The sequence below is a fragment of the Pipistrellus kuhlii genome, unplaced genomic scaffold (genome assembly GCF_014108245.1).
Source record: "Pipistrellus kuhlii isolate mPipKuh1 unplaced genomic scaffold, mPipKuh1.p scaffold_m20_p_13, whole genome shotgun sequence".
NCBI lineage: Eukaryota > Metazoa > Chordata > Mammalia > Chiroptera > Vespertilionidae > Pipistrellus > Pipistrellus kuhlii.
In genome coordinates, this window is record NW_023425438.1 from 34,776,429 (window position 1) to 34,793,315 (window position 16,887).

At 38.0% G+C, this 16,887-nt stretch overlaps 1 protein-coding gene across 4 annotated transcripts in view; it reads left to right on the forward strand.

Annotated features, from left to right (window-relative positions):
* Positions 1-16,887, forward strand: part of APLF (aprataxin and PNKP like factor) — an 80,848-nt gene that overhangs the window by 50,238 nt on the left and 13,723 nt on the right. For all 4 annotated transcript variants that reach the window (XM_045580840.1, XM_036435569.2, XM_036435570.2 and 1 more), the window contains 3 exons: positions 189-318; positions 5,997-6,178; positions 13,281-13,633. In XM_045580840.1, the coding sequence (XP_045436796.1) occupies positions 189-318; positions 5,997-6,178; positions 13,281-13,633 (665 nt within the window). The remainder of the gene's footprint in view (positions 1-188; positions 319-5,996; positions 6,179-13,280; positions 13,634-16,887) is intronic.

Genomic DNA, 16,887 nt, shown 5'->3' on the forward strand with positions numbered 1-16,887 from the left:
GACAACTGAAATTAGGCACAACACTTCAAGTAATAGAGATCATGAATGTCTTTGAGAAATCTGACTAATTCACTCCATAATTGCAGATGGATTTTTTTAATGGTAGCTTTCTGCAAAATAAAAAATTTACAACTTTATTAAGGGAGCATGCTTATGTTTGGTAATTAATAAAATACGTGACTTTTTAGTCTTCCGCAGGTGAAAGTTCAGACATCAGTAAGCAGCAGTCCAATCCTGCCCAGAGGAAGAGAATCCTTCCAGCGTGGATGTTAACAGATCTGGGTGACCAAAACCTCCCAGCACCAGTTACCAGTGGAAGTAGGTTTTGTTTCCAGCAGACATTAATCAGAACTTGAAAGTTTTTCTGAACAAATGAACATAGCTTAACAGTTTTTTAGATGTGTACATGAAGTCTAACTTCGAACATTAACTATTATGCCATTTATCAAACATCCTGCTAATTATTTTTTTATTTAACATGCGCTAGACTTACCATATTAACAGGTTTTTAAACAAACCTGGGCTGGCGTGTCTAAGATAAAAGGCCAGCACAATAAGGGCTTTATAAATTAATATAACTTTTAAAAAGTGTTAGGCACAGGATGTTATGTGCTGGAAGATTTAAAGAAGAGGTGACCTCTGTCCTAGGATAGCTCACTGTCCTGGCAAATACTATAATGATTTATATCATCTGCTGGGTATTCCCATTGGATTTAAGATTATTAAAAAGGTTTTATCTTATTTAGTCAATGTTTTATTTGCAACTTTTCAGTCATCTCAAGATCAGTTTCTTTTGTTTGTTTTCTTTTTTAAAATATTTTATTGGGTTTTTACAGAGAGGAAGAGAGAGGGATAGAGAGTCAGAAACATCGATGAGAGAGAAACATGGATCAGCTGCCTCTTGCACACCCCCAGTGGGGATGTGCCTGCAACCAAGGTACATGCCCTTGACCGGAATCGAACCTGGGACCTTTCAGTCCCCAGCCCAACGCTCTATCCATTGAGCCAGACCGGTCTCGGCTCTTTTGTTTGTTTTCTTTTACATGGGTTACATTTTCCTTTTATTCCATTCTTGTGACTTTCTGTTGGAAATTGGATGTTATAAATGATGTAGAGCTTTTGATTTTATGTTCCTCTGAATAGGTATTCTTGTTCTAATAGACAATTAATTTGGCCTGATAGGCAATTTTCTTCGAATACACAGTTAATGCAAACCCTAAATTCTGTTTTCCCTTGTGTGGACAGCAGTTACAGTCTCTGCTTAGTTCTCTCAGCTTTCAGCTGCTGCTTTTTCTCTGCCTTCCAGGGCTTTCCCCAGGCCATGTAGTGAGCAAAGGATTTGGGTTGATTTTATTTTGGTTCTTGGTTTTCTGTTGGTTTCTTCCTTTTAGGATTTTATCCCTAATTTCCTTCCTGCTCCTCATGCCTCACACTCTGTCCTCTGAACAGGTAAGCCAATAAGGCTGCAGCCTTCTGCTACCTGTGAATTGGGAGATGCTCTCAGGAAAGAGACAAATTTCACAAACCTCACAGGTTGTAGTGAGTTTTCCAAGCTTAGATTCTTCTCTACTTTTGCCTTTTGGTCACTCTCCAGTGTCTTTAGATAGTGGCTTTTATATATTTTGTCCAAAATGTATAATGGTTTTGTTTGGGATGATTAATAAAATAATAGCACAATTGTATATTTATTTTAATTGATTTATTACTCTTACTGTTTTTAATATTCAGCATAGTGGTCTCACAAGTTTTCTAAAGTTTTTGATCAAGTATGTTGTGGACAGCATAACGCTAGTTTGGATTGTAGTAGGTTCAGAGGAGTGATAGGGCAATAATTAATAAATAATCCTATATAATAAAGAATTAATATTGCTAATTAGACCAAACAGCTGAACAACCATCTGGATGACCTTCCAGATGACCATTTGGATGACCTTCTGGACAAAACCAGGGCTGCAATGACTGAGCCCCTTGCATGAATTTTGTGCATTGGCCCTCTAGTACAGTAATAAACTCTGTTTTTGTACTCACAACTGTAAACCTGCTTTTGCCTCATGCTGTATTTATTTTATTTCCAGCAATATTGCTAAATGATCTAATTAATTATAATAGTTTTTTTTAACCCCTTGAATTTCCCAGCTGTGTAATCATATTTATAGAATTATGACATTTTGGCTCTTTTTTTTTTTTTAATTGTGTTTATTGTTGTAAGTATTACAGATATCCCTCTTTCCCCCCCATTGACTCCCTCAATTCCACACCTCTCCCTCAACCTAGGCCTTCACTGCAGTTTTCTGTGTGCATGAGTTATGCATATAAGTTCTTGCTACTCCACTCTCCTTCCCTCTGAAATTCATCAGTCTGTTCCATGCTTCTATGACACTTCTGGCTCTTTCTATCTATCTATTGCTTCTTAAAATTTTCTGACCTTATTTCATACACTATAACCTGTAAATTTTAAGTAAAAATGGGTAAAATTGATTCCTGTTTCTTATTCTGATTTTAATAGGAATTCTGTTAGTTTTTCAGCATTTAATAGGATTAGGATTGATTCTGGTACTCTTATATTTAGGATATGTGTGTGTGTTTCCCCCCCAGGAATAACTGTTGAATTCTCTGGTCATTTTTTCAGTATAGACATAGTCTTGCATTTTCATATGTTAATGTAATTAATGATATTGGTAGATTTTCCAATGTTGTACCATGCTGTGTTCCTGGAATAAGCTCAGTTTATCATAATGGCTTATTATTTTTATACTCTGTTAGATTAGATTTGCTAATATTTAGTTTAGAACATTTGTATCTATACTCTCAAGTATGGTTTGTATTTTCCCCCCCACATATGCCAACTATGTTAGATTCTGGAGTTGAGCTATATTAGCATTCACTTAAAATGAATTAGAAGTTTTTCCATATATGCTCAAGGACAGTTTGAGTAACAGAACTATCTGTTTCTTTTCCAATTTGATTTTAGAGAGAGGAAGAGAGAGAAAACAAACAAACAAACATTCACCGATTGTTTCACCCATTTATGCATTCATTGGTTGACTCTTTTTTTTTTTTTTTTTTTTTTTTTTTTCATTATTTCTCTTTATTTTCTTTCTTTTTTTTTTTTTTATGTTTTTATTGTTCATATTATTACAAATGTTCCTTTTTTCCCCCCCCACGATTGCTCTCCTCCACCAGGTTCCCACCCCACCCTCTGCCCTTTCCCCTCTCCCCATTGTCCTCATCCATAGGTGCACAGTTTATGTTCAGTCTCTTCCCATGTCCCTCTCTCCCCTTTTCCCCAAGAATCGTCAATTCACTCCCCTTCCATACCTCTGATTCTATTATATTCAATAGTTAATATTGTTCATCAGATTTTTTTAATTTCCTTGGTTTTTAGATTCACTTGTTGATAGTTATGTATTTGTTGTTCATAATTTTTATCTTTGTTTACTTTCTCTTCTGAAAGAACCCCCTTCAGCAATTCATATAATTCTGGTTTGGCGGTGATGAACTCCTTTAGCTTTTTTTTATTAGTGAAGCTCTTTATCTGGCCTTCGATTCTGAGTGATAGCTTTGCTGGGTAGATTATTTTTGGCTGTAGGTTCTTGCTATTCATCACCTTGAATATTTCTTGCCATTCCCTTTTGGCCTGCATGGTTTCTGTTGAGAAGTCAGCTGACAATCGTATAGGTGCTCCTTTATAGATTACTACCTTCTTTGCTCTTGCTTCTTTTAATATTCTCTCTTTGTCTTTTGCTCTTGGAATTTTAATAATGATGTGTCTCGGTGTGGTCCTCTTTGGATTCCTTTTGTTTGGGGTTCTATGCGCTTCCTGGACTTGTAAGTCTAATTCTTTCACCAGGTGGGGGAAGTTTTCTGTCACTATTTCTTTCAGTATATTTTCGATATCTTGCTCTCTCTCATCTTCTGGGACCCCAATAATTCTGATGTTGGTTCGCTTGAAGTTGTCCCAGAGGTTTCTTACATTATCTTCAATTTTCTGGATTCTCTTGCCTTCTAGCTTCTGTGGAGGAGTGTCTTCTGGCTCTTTATGTTTCAAATCTTTGACTTGATTTTTGTGATCTTCCCTTCTGTTTTTAGGACTCTGTAAAATATTTTTTATTTCAGACAATGTATTCTTTATTTCTTGTTGATCCCTTATCATTTCTCGATGACTCCTTATTAATTCTAGTTGATCTCTTTTCATATCCTCATAGGCCTTATCCATCTTTTCTAGGAAATTCTTGAAAAACCTTATAAGCGTAGATTTGAACTCTATATTCAGATGCTTTTTATCCTCCATTTCTTTCGTTTGTGATCTATTTTGTTGTCGCATTTCGCAGTTACAGATGGGACGGGGTTTCAGGGTGGAGCCTGCAGCTTTGGCTTCCATCAGCCCCGCCCTATGCGGGTCCTTCAGTGCTCGCTGCCGGCGCCTCTGAGAGAAAGGTGCCCTCGATTTTCGCCTGCTGCCAAACAGTCTGTGCTCTCCCACAATGAGCCCGGTATTGGGGTTCAGTTCAGTTGGTAGTGGGATTGGAAGTGGCGTTCAGAGCAGTCTGGAGCCCCTGTCTCCTTCCCGTCAGGGCAATCCCGCGGCACAGCCGACTGTCCCTTCTCTGCGCGCAGTGTGCGCACCGCTGGGACCTCCTTTCGCCACTTCCCCGGGGTTCCGCCTTACAGCCCGGCTCCCTATGGCTGAGCCTGAGTCCACGGGGTCTGGCTTAAAACCGGGGATCAGAGCAGTCGGGGGCCCAGCACAGTCGGAGTTTTATCTCCTTTCCGCTCGGGAACGCCTGCCAGGCACTCGGCCTCCCTCCTCTCCGGCTCTGTCCTCTCCGCGCGCCCCGTCTCTGTACCTTGGTTTTTCCAGCTCCTCCGCACCTCCTTCTGGTTTTCTCCTTGCTTCTCACTGTAGAATTTCCAGTCAGTCAACCTTCCTCTAGTTCTGGGAAATGTCCATTTTATATTTTAGTTGTATTTTATTGAAATTGTTGTGTGCGGCTGCGGCTAGGTGTTCACCTGGGCGCAGCCATCTTGGATCTCTCCATTGGTTGACTCTTGCATGTGCCCTGACTAGGGATCAAATCTACAAATACTGACATGTAGGAATGATGCTCTAACAACTGAGGTACCCAGCCAGGGCTAAATATAGATATTTTTAAATTTAGAATTTTATGTACATATTAGAGGCCCAGTGCATGAATTCATGCACCAGTGGGGTCCCTTGGCCTGGCCTGTGGGATTGGGCCAAAACCAGACCTCCAACATCCTTCACGGGGTCCTGGGTTGCAAGAGGGTGCAGGCCAGGCTGAGGGACCCCATCAGTGCACGGTTGGGGCTGGGGAGGGACATGGGAAGTTGGCCAGCTGGGGAGGAACCATGGGAGGGCTCTAGGGTCTGTATGTCTTATCTTGTTCAGTCTCGATTGGCCAGACCCCAGCAGCAAGCTAACCTACCAGTCAGAGTGTCTGCCCCCTGGTGGTCAGTGCACATCCTAGCGAGCAGTTGAGTAGCCTTAGCATATCATTAGTATATTACAGTTTGATTGGTTGAATGGTTGACTGGCCAACCAGACATGTAGCATATTAGGCTTTTATTATATAAGACTAGAGGCCCAGTGCATGAAATTTGTGCATGGGGGGTGTGTCCCTCAGCTCAGCCTGCACCCTCTCCAATCTGGGACCCCTTGAGGGATGTCTGATTGCCCATTTAGGCTCAATCCGGGTAGGATGGAGTCTGCCCTCATTAGCATCTTAATTTTGCTAACTCCAGGACTGGAGCTCTTAGCTATAGTTTGCTTAATACTTTTTGAGATTTGCAAATAAGTGTTTTCAAGTTGACATTACCATAATGGAACTTTAATTTTACTAGCTTCTTCATCCTTTTTCTTTCTTTCTTTGTTATTGTTTTGTTTTTTTGTGTGTGTTTTTTGGGGGCATTGAATATTGACATTGGAAGATATAGGAGATAATTTTTTCTCCTTTTTCTTTGTGTATGTGTTTAAGATAATGTAAACTGGAAAAGTGGAAGAGAAGGTGTCTGCAAAAATAAAACCCAAGAAAACATAACACAGCAAGGAAGAAAGAGATTGATTTTACCAGGAAGCTCAGAAAGTATATCAGCAGAGCAAGACACAGGAAAAAAATGCAGAAATGCTGATCAGGAAGAGTCTATCATTTCATCCAAGGTGATTAAAAAATAATTATCTCATTGTTTTCTTAATTGTTCTATATAGCAATTAATTATATGTTGTATACAGCAAGGAAAAAACAAAATTGCTTCTTACTAATGAGTTTATGAAGTTTACAAAAAGAAAAACTAACTCTTATTTTGCTGGCTTGCTGACACTAGCCTTTAGTATAGTATTTGCATTGTAGAAAACCAAGTTATTTAGAAATTTTCAGACTGGGAAAAAGTTAAAGTCCATCTGAATGTGGTTATAATTGGAACCTCCATTATTAAAAACTGGCTTGTTATATTGGTTATTCTCAAATGGCATGTAACCACTTTTTTCTTTTCTTTTTTTTGTTTTGTTTAGTTTGTTAATTCTCACACAAGGATATTTTTCAGTTGATTTTTAGAGAGAGTGGAAGGGAAAGGGAGAAACATAGAGAGAAAGGTTGGTGTGAGAGAGACGTACCAATTCATTGCCTCCCACACATGCCCTGACCAGGGCCCAGGATCGAGCCTGAAACTGAGGTACACATCCTTGACCAGAATCTAACCCAGGACCATTCAGTCCGAGGGCCAACACTCTATTCACTGAGCCGAACTGGCTTAGGGCAAACCACCTTTTTCTTGATGAGTATCAGAGAACAACAAATGGGCTAATTCTTAATAGCCTGTTGCAGGATTACTTTTAGGCTAACTTCCAGTATTTATAAACCTTCTCTTTCAGTTTTTGCTAACTTACTAAGTTTGGCTAATTTAGGCATTCTTTAGCACTGAGTACTTAAAGAAAGTTAGGCCTATATTGGATGCATATACAGGAGAGAAAGAAAAAAAAGAAGAAAAAAAGATATCCCTGGAGCAGAAAGGTCAGATATTCTTCCTCTTGGTGGAAGGGGTGGCTTCAGATATGGTTTTCATGATCCTAGAGTGTAGACCTATTGCTGAGCTCTGTGGTCCTCATCTTTTTAGTCTCAACGAGAGCCAAAGGATAGGATTGGTTTTAGGATAGTGTGCACTGGAGTGATTGAAAGGCCAGTAGCCTTCCCGAGGGTCAGGTCTTTCATAATACTCTCATTCCTGCCTCGTCTCCAGCTTCCCACTGGATCCTTCTTTCAGCTAGAGAGGTGGGGTCTAATAACTATAGCCCGAACCCCTTGCTTGCTTTTGGAGTCAAGTTTAAGAAATGAAAACAAAATGTTTTCTGACTCAGTGTATTGCCCATAAAAGCTTATAAGGTAAAACTTATTTACTTTGAGACCTAACATGCTCTACTATCTGAACATATTATTATAACTGACTTTATTTTCGAAGAAGAGAAGTTTATTTTTTTCAGAATAAAATCTATAATATACATGTTTACTATGTTATTTCAACCCATCAGTTTGATGATCACAAGTACAACTTACACAAAAACCTTTTTAACTGATAGATTTGTGAGATTTTGATGACATCAAAGTAGCATTCATCAAAATGAATGAGCTCTATCTGGCCAATTTCTTTTTCTTATCTTAGGTTTTGTGAGTGAGATCAGCTCTTATAGCACAGGAGAAACAGGGTTCAAGGTTTCATTACCTTTTCATAACCTTTCATGCAGGGCTTTCTGATAAAACTGGGTCAGAGATGAGGACTTAGACTGAGACCCAAGACCTTTCTAAGCCCCACTCTCCATTCCCACCCAATTTCACTTTAACACTGGCTTGAAGCTGGTCCTGAAGGATGTCTTCAGTGCAGAAGCAGGTGAGAGGGAAAGTTACAAAAGAGTGAAAACTGGAGGTGGGGGCTGCCTGTTCATACTGTAATGGCATGAGATTGCCAATTATGTGGGGCTAAGAACAGTTTGGCCAGGCCTGCAGAGTAGACTTGGGTCAGTTCACTTGGGAAGAATCAGTCACATTTTCCTGGGAAAGAGAGAGAAAGGAGGAAGAGAAAAGGGGCAGAAATCACCTTTCCCCACTGGGCTCTACTCCTGAGATTCTGATTCAGTTGTGTGGCCTGCACATCAGTATTATGTTAAGTAAACATTTTCAATTTTAATGTGCAACAAGGTTGAGAGCTACTGATGTACCATCATTCAATACCTTGGAGGTAACTGGGCACAAGAGCACATTGCTAGAGAACAAAGGTCTCAAACACAGGTCTTTTCATTTTGGGTACAATGGATTTCTCTACCATACATATGAGACTGTCTGCAAGAGCTTTGTGGCTCTATAACTTCTGATAATGCAGAGAATTGCTCTGAAATAATTCATTTTTCATCAGTTTCCTTATGTCACCCCTTACCAGTTATGTAATTATCTAACTGGGGAGTGAAATGAGGGTACTTGAATTTACGAACTTTAAAATAAATAATAGTATGTCCTATACACAGTCTAATTAGGATTGGGTTGTAAATGACAGAAGGAAGCCTAACTGAATCAACATAAGCAAAATAAAGTGTATCAGCTGTCTATTGTTGGGAAATAAATTACCCCAGCGCTTAGTTGCTTAGCACAACAATGATTTATTATCTCTTATCATTCTGTGGGCTGGTTCAGCTCAGCAAGGCAATTCTTTTATGACACAATTTTAGTGTCAGCTTGACTGCATTGAGCTGGCAGCTCAGCTGAGGCTAGAGCATCCATGGTGGCTTCACTCTCAGGAATGGTGCCCCAGCAAGGATTGATGGAATGACTGGGGGCTGGCTGGGCCTCCTTCCACTTAACTGTTAAGTAGTCTAAACTGAGAATCTGTGCCTGACAGAGTGAAAGAAGAAGCTTTCAGGTCTCTGAAGGCCTAGAACTGGAACTGGTACATGATCATTCTGCAGCAATCTTTTGCTCAGAAGAAGATACCACTTAGATTCAGGGGAAGATTAGACTCCACTTGTCCAGTGGAATGATTTATAGAGAAGGTATGGGCGTGATTATTGGCAGCCATCTTTGATGATTGTATCCCACACAAAGATACAGGAATTATTCAATTTCCAGAATGGGAAGAAAAACAGCAGGAACTATAGATCATAGGGACCAGCCAGAGACTTGATCAAATCAGGTTGGTCTATTGTTTTCTTATTTGTGCTTCTTGAATTTTCTTTATTGCTATTGACAGGCTTTTTTCACATGGTCTACAACATGGTCACAGGTAGCTTTAGGCTCATGTTATCCAAATTTTTAAGTTAAGAGGAAAACAAAACAAAACACAAGCATGTCTTGTCTCTGTGGTTGCTTTAGTATTAAATTATAGGAACTTGGATAATGGAATCTCCATTTTGACCATTCATAGTGGTCAGAAAGATGAGGCAGTGTTACCCCTTTCTCAGTCATTTGATAATGAATGGAGGAAGAGGTCTAGGAAGAAATGAATGATGTACATTATACTTTTTAAAAATACTTAGTTAGATTTGGATAAATTCAGAGAGCAGGAAAACAACTGGTAGTTTTCTTAGGTTGGGTTGAGATAAACCTAATAAATGAGGAGGCTGGAAATGGTGGGAACATTGGGGTATACCCTGGGCAGGGGTAGGAAAGACTGTTAACCTCTTTTGAAGGAGGTATTTGAGTTAGGTGTTGAAAGATGGCTGGCCTGTTAGCAAGTTGTTTTGGAAAGGAGGAGTAATGTCAGTGAAGGCATAGTTGCTGAGCAGAGGTGCAGATGCAGGGAAGTGTATGATCCATTGATGTCTATCTACACTGCAGTGTCTTGTGTGTGTGTGCATGGATGTGTGTGTGGATATGCATGGGCAAGAGTAGAAGAGGAAGCTACAGAACAAATCAGGGTGAAAGCTAGATAGTACATGAAAACTTCAGATGGTTGAGGAATGGGAAGGGCAAGTTAATCAACTATTTTAATTTCCTTAATAATGCATTCCAGTTGCCTCCAAGCACCAAGGTCACTTTCCATGAGCTCCATGCTCCTCCATCCCTCCATGCCCTACAGTGTAGGGCATCCGTCCTCTCTATAATGAATCTCTAGCCTCCCATACTTCATTCTTTATATTTTCATCCAATCTAAGAAATAAGCAATGTGGGTATTTTATAAAATATGGAACTTTCCGCCTTTCCCCTACTTCTTCCAAGTACAGAGAACCTTCCATTTTTCCTGTTCCCTCAGTTGCTAATTCACTTACTCTGGCTCATGAGCTTTGTAATTGGCACAGTGCAAATTTATGTCTCAGCAAACTTACAAATTACTGCATATAATGGATTTTGGGGATCATTTATAAATAATTGAAACCATGATTGTTAAATTCTTAAATGCCAAGGGTCTATTGGATATCAATATTTCATGGAGTTCCATAAAGAACATTATGAATTCTAGTTTCTGTGACTCTTAAAATGGTATATTTGACCCATAGAATTGATATCTGTGACTTTATAACTTCTCTTTTACAATAAATTAACGTGTTAAACATATTTCTTGTAAAATATTTAAAAATAAAACAAATCCTTCCTTATATTTCATGGAAGTAGAGGGAGTTGAAATATGATGCCAAACATTTCATGACTTATATTTCATTTTCTTTTATATGTTTTTTATTTTTACTCCAACACACAAGATGGCTGCCCCCATGTGGTCAAAGTAATACCTACTTGTGAAAAAAACACTACCACTAACAGAGTATTCAGAAGCATGTAGAATAAAACATATATATTATATATTGAATTGTCTTATCCTTCAGTCCCATTATCTTACAAATATTTTGATTTGTATCCTAAACCTTTTCATTTAGAGTTATACAACTAAGTACACACATAGCTATATAGGGATTTTTTTTTTTTAAGCTAACTGGGATCATGGTACTATGTATATTGTTATTGTTTAATTAAAAAAAAAAAGCCTTGCCTGGTAGCTTAGTTGGTTAGAGTATCATCCCCATGTGCCAAGATTTCAGGTTTGATCCCCAGTCAGGGCACATATAAGAATCAACCAATGAGGGCATAAATAAGTGGAACAAGAAATTGATATCTCTCTTTCTCTCTTTCCTCTATCCCCCTCTTCTCTTTCATTTCTCTCTTTATATAAATTTTATACACACACACACACACTGAGTGGCCAGATTATTATCTCTAAGTGCATAATAATCTGGCCACTCAGTGTGTGTGTGTGTATGTGTGCGCGTACGCCTGGTGCATCAATTCATGCATGGGTGGGGTCCGGCTAGCCTGGCCAGGAGGATGGGACATGGGCAGTTGGCCGGCCTGCCTGCTGGTCAAACACCTGGTCAAGGGGACAATTTGCATATTAGCCATTTATTATATAGGATATACACTGAGTGGCCAGATTATTATGATCTATGAACTCATAATAACCTGGCCACTCAGTGTATATATATACTGTGTATATAATATATATATATATATATATATATATATATATATATATATATATATATATATATATATTATATACACAGTGTTTTATAGTAAGAATGCATTCTAATTTATTTAACTTCTTCCCTTAGCAATACCCTTTTTTCAGATGTTGAGTGGGACTCCCCCTCCCCACATTGTCCTATAACTGTTGCTGAGGCCCAAAGCTGGGACAACACTACTGAGTATTTCATGTTTGAAAGGAGCCTCCAATAGTGAAAGCCAGACCTTTCCCGTGGGGCTTGTTGAAAGGCATTCACTGACCCACCTTTAAGCTGTATACAAAAAGAACCGAGAGACAAGGCTTTACGATTTGGGGGAGTGCTATGTTTGTGTAGAGGTTTTTCTGCCTTTCTAAAATTAAGAGTAGATGGGGCTCTGAGAGAATTACTTGTGGAGTTTAGATATACCAACAGGAAGAAGAGAATGGCATTTACTTAGACACTGGCTTAGCCAGTGGATTTGTGGCCTACCTACCCAATTAGTACCTGCATAGGCAGAAAAGCAACCTGTGAGAGTTGACCTGGTGGGAGACTGCCCAGTGGGGAGGTGGCCCAGGATTGTCTTAGTCTCTGGCGTGTGTTGGTTGGTCCTGCAGCAGAGGGAGATGAGAAGGGGGTGTAGTTGAGTAGCTTAGGAGAAAAGAGTTTATGGTTTAGAAGAATGGTATGTCACCAGCGGGAGGTTTGCTCTAAGAGGTAGCCAATGATTGCTTTTCCAATAGTTATTATAAGAAACATTATAAGAATTAGGTTCCATTTATAAATTGTTAAGTCAGTTTAGATAATATTTTAAAATTACTTTCTGTATTATTTAAAAAAAGAAAAGTATTAAAATTTGTCCAAAAGAAGCCATGTTATTTGTCCAAAAGAAGCCATGTTAATAATATCTTCTCAAGAAATTGGAACTGTTAGGCATTAAGTAATATAAAAATCAGCTTTTTCCAGATGCAGCCAGTATACATGAGTCCTCAGTTATACATGGGGGTGAATATTCATATGTATCTAGTATGTTGTCATCACTTCCTAGAAATGGTTCCCAGGAGGACTGGGGTGTATCTGAAAAGTGTTTTCACTCCAAAGAAAGTATTAGTCAGTAAGCGGTCATCTGTAATAGCATAGGACCAGGTTTACTCTTTGTGCTGGCAATAAGTACAAATAAAAAAGGTCCGATAGTGTTAATGAGAATACTTAGCTGGTTCACAACCCTTCTAATTGGTTAAACTGAAACTTTTATTCAGATCATGCCAGAGGAATCATGTTTATTTTCTGAGCTGGCCATAACATAGCTTCATGTAAATTTATCTGTGAGGGAGGAGTAATTTCATTATTCAGTTATAGGGAAAAATCATGATATTTAGATGGGAGAAATGAAGTATTGCAGTAACTTACAAGAAATTATAAGGACTGTGCATGTTAAGAATGAAACACATTGTTGAGCAGAAAATTTAAGAGATTAGTAGGCTTTTTGAGAAAGATTGTATTCAAATGAAATCAAATGTATTTGCTTATGCTTCATTTCTATTTTTTCTGGTTATCTTTTATGGAATGTTTGACATGATTGGAATGGTTGGTCCAGCTATAAATTCTTTTCTAATAACTATGTTTTTTTAAGTTATTAACTAGAGACATAGAAAATGGTATTTTTAATAATTCTGAATGAAATATTAAAAATTTAAAAATATATATATTGCATGAATCTTGTAGTGCCATGCTTTTATGCTTAACTTTACATATTCTTTTTTACATTTTTTTCTGATTTGTTTTTTAGGAAATGCCACAATCAGTTTCTGCAATCATATTAAGTAACACAGATGTGAATAATAAGAAGACTAATGCACTGAGAAGTGAAATCCCAACAGAGGAACTTGGTAAGGTTTCTGAAGATGAAATCATCACCAAAGGAACACGAAATAAAGAAGAGACTGTGAGCTGTTCTGAGAGTTGTTCGAGTGCCCAAGGCAAATCTTCCCATGGGGAGTCTCAAGGATCTTGTCCTGGGCCTACCTCTGATCCCTCCAACCCTGCAACTCTGCATGCAAAAGCAGCCGATCTAGTTCTACAAGGTTCTGAAGAAACTGAGGTCAAGAGAACATCCTGCATGTATGGAGCAAACTGCTACAGGTAAAATGAAATTACAGGTAGCTATAATTCCATTATTTCAATGGCATGTAGCTATGTAGATATACGTTATCATGTATTAAAAGTCTACTAAAACTCATTGGCCTAAACTTTTTAAAGTGGGGGCCAGATCACGGTCCCCCAGAGAGCTGGAGGGCCAGACTATATGAACTACTAATTCCTACTGTAACACCTCGGCTGCACTCACTGCCCAAAAAACCTGGTGGGCCGGATCAGACTCCTCTGCGGGCCGCATGTGGCCCGAGGGCCGTAGTTTGAAGACCCCTGGAGATTAGGAGCTTTTTCATGTATCTACTTGGTTTATACTTTCTCAGTGTGCATTCTTACAAATCCTGCTATAAGATTTTAAAAATGAAATTTTTCATATTATATGTAGACGTGCTGGTTAATGCAAGGATTTGAACTGGGGATTCCGGGTTTGAAAATTGAATCATTCAGACCCAGATATTTGCTTATTTAGTGTCTTATTGAGATATTAGAAAGATAGCTTCATAAATAGTTGTGTTCATTATAACTATCAAGATAATTTTAGGTTTTGTTTAGGCATCTTATTATACTTGTGCATTTTCCTCTATATTTTTTTAATGGTCCTTTTGAATCATCATGATGCCTTCTAAAACAACTGAATGTATATTTTCTGGATTAATTGGTTACTTCTATACTTACCTCACTTGATTGCACTATATTTTCTAATTTCATTTATTAAAATTAATATCCCTTAGTTTTAGGCTGTAGTTTGATCTATAACGTTTATACTAGAGTGTTTATAATTAAGTAATACTATTTCAGAAGTATTTCTTTGTGATTCCAACTTGTGAAACCAATATATCCCAGTAGAGTTTGATTTCTCTGCAATAGTGTGCATATATCACACTAATATTATTTCGTTAAAGTACCTTGCCATTCTAGCACTTGAATAACAATATTTTTCAATTTCAGCAGTTAGAATTTATGCATTTATTCACAATTTTGTCTGTTTTAAAAAAGTTTTAGTTCCACAGATGGAACATAATTTATAAACTTGTAGAATATTTCTTACCTTTTAAGAATATTTGGTGTCCCTTGGGATTCCATATGAATTTCTCTAAGAAATGCCATTGGGATTGTGATAGGAATTGCATTATATCTGTAGATTGCTTTGGGTAGTGTTGACATCTTAACAGCATTAACTCTTCCATTCTACAAATATGGGATATCTTTACATTTATTTGTGTCTTCTTTAATAAAAATTAAATCAGTGTACAAATCTTTCAGCTTCTGATTAAGTTTATTTTTAACTGTTTTATTTTTAAAATGATGTTGTAAGTGAAATTGATTTTAACATTTCTTTTGGGATTGCTTATTATGAATGTATAGAAACAGAACTTTATTTTTTATCCTGCAGCTTTGCTTAATTAGTGTATTCTAAATGGTTTTTGTAGAATCTTTAGAGTTTTCTGCATATGTAGAAAATGCATAAACATGTACACCAAAAATATAATGTTCATGGCAGTGTTATTTATAAAAGCCAATAACTTGAATGAACCCAAGGGTCTATGAATAGTAGAATGGACAAATAAATTGTAGCAACTTCATACAATGGAATGTTACACAATAATGAAAATATACTACTACTATATCCAATAATATAGAGTAATCATGTGAACATAAAAAGTCACTCTCAAATAAGTATATACTAAATTCTTCAATTTAAATTCAAGAACAGGGAAAACTAATGTGTTGTTTTATAACATCACTTCTCAAAGTATGGTCAAGAGACTCCTGAGAAGTCCTGGTTTCCAGGAAGCTTTTAGGAAATCTATAAGGATAAAACCATTTTCATAATGATACTAAGATTTTGTGGGTTTGCCTTTTTCACTCTAATTCTCTTACTCACAGATGTACAGCAGAGTTTTCCAGAGGCTACATGATCTGCATTACTGTTAGTGATTGGATATAAAAGCAGATCTGAGAATCCAGATGCCCTCCATTATGATTGAGCCAGACATTAAATACATTTTAAAAGTTTGAAACAGTGTCTCCATGAATTTTGGGAAGGTAGAATTATTTACATTAAGACATGTTATTTATGATTTATAATAATAAAAGCATAATATTATAATTAGACCATATGTCCTTCTAAGCAACCTCTGGACCAAGCCGGGGATGTGATGGAAGCCCAGGTCCCAGATGCTGGAATAAAGCCCGGGTCCTAGGTGCCAGAGGGAAGCCAGTGCCAGCAGCTCGAGGAAGGAAGGCCTACTATTGAACAAATTTCATGCATCTGGCCTCTACTCATCATAATAAAAGGCTAAAATGCAAATGGTCACCATGCCGTGATGCCATAACGCTGTGACACTGTGACATCTTAAGGACCAATCAGAAGGGACTTGAGGCAGCATAGCACCGGGCCAAGGCCATGCCCCCTGAGGCTGTGCCCCTGCTCTGGTGGCAGGGCCGGGGGACCTGAGGCCACACCCCCTGAGGCTGCACCCCCCCTGAGGCTGTGCCACTCACTCCAGCCCCAGGGCCAGGGACCTGAGGCCCTGGTGCAAGGATGTGAGGCTGCATCTCCCGCCTTGTGAGGCTTGATGGGGGTGAGGCCTGCTGGGTCTTGGTGTTGCCCAATGGGTGTGGGGCTGGCTGGACACTTCTATTATAGAGATAGGGCAAATAGCAATATCAAAATATTTCCTCTAATTCCTTTTTAATGTGCATGAATTTCGTGCACCAGGCCACTAGTAATAAGTAAAGTTGTTTAAATATATCTTTTAAATTTCTTATTTTTTATTTCTAACAGAATAAACAACTACATAAACAAAAGCTCTCTGGAGTTTTAGTAAATTTTTCTTGCAACCAAAAAATTTGAGATACACTATTTTCTATGATAGGATAGTGTCTACTTTTGGGTAAGAAAATGGGTTTAATGATTAGAAGGAGACCTGTGGAAACTTCTAGAATGTTGGTAATGGTCTGTTTGTTTTTTTTTGTTTTTGTTTTTTAAATCTTAGCAGAGTGCCTTAGTGTGCTCATTAAAAGTACTTAAACACTTGTACTTTTATCTGTAAAGTAATATCAATTGACATACATGGCTTAGCATATTTCACTAGAAATTAATTTTGTTACCATGGAGAATTCTGTATTGAATACGTGATGAGTTTTGTTTTTAACAATGTAGCATATTAGTTCACATTCTGGAATAATCAGATGTGTGTTGCTTCGCTTCCTGCCATATCCTATTATTTTTTAGTATATCT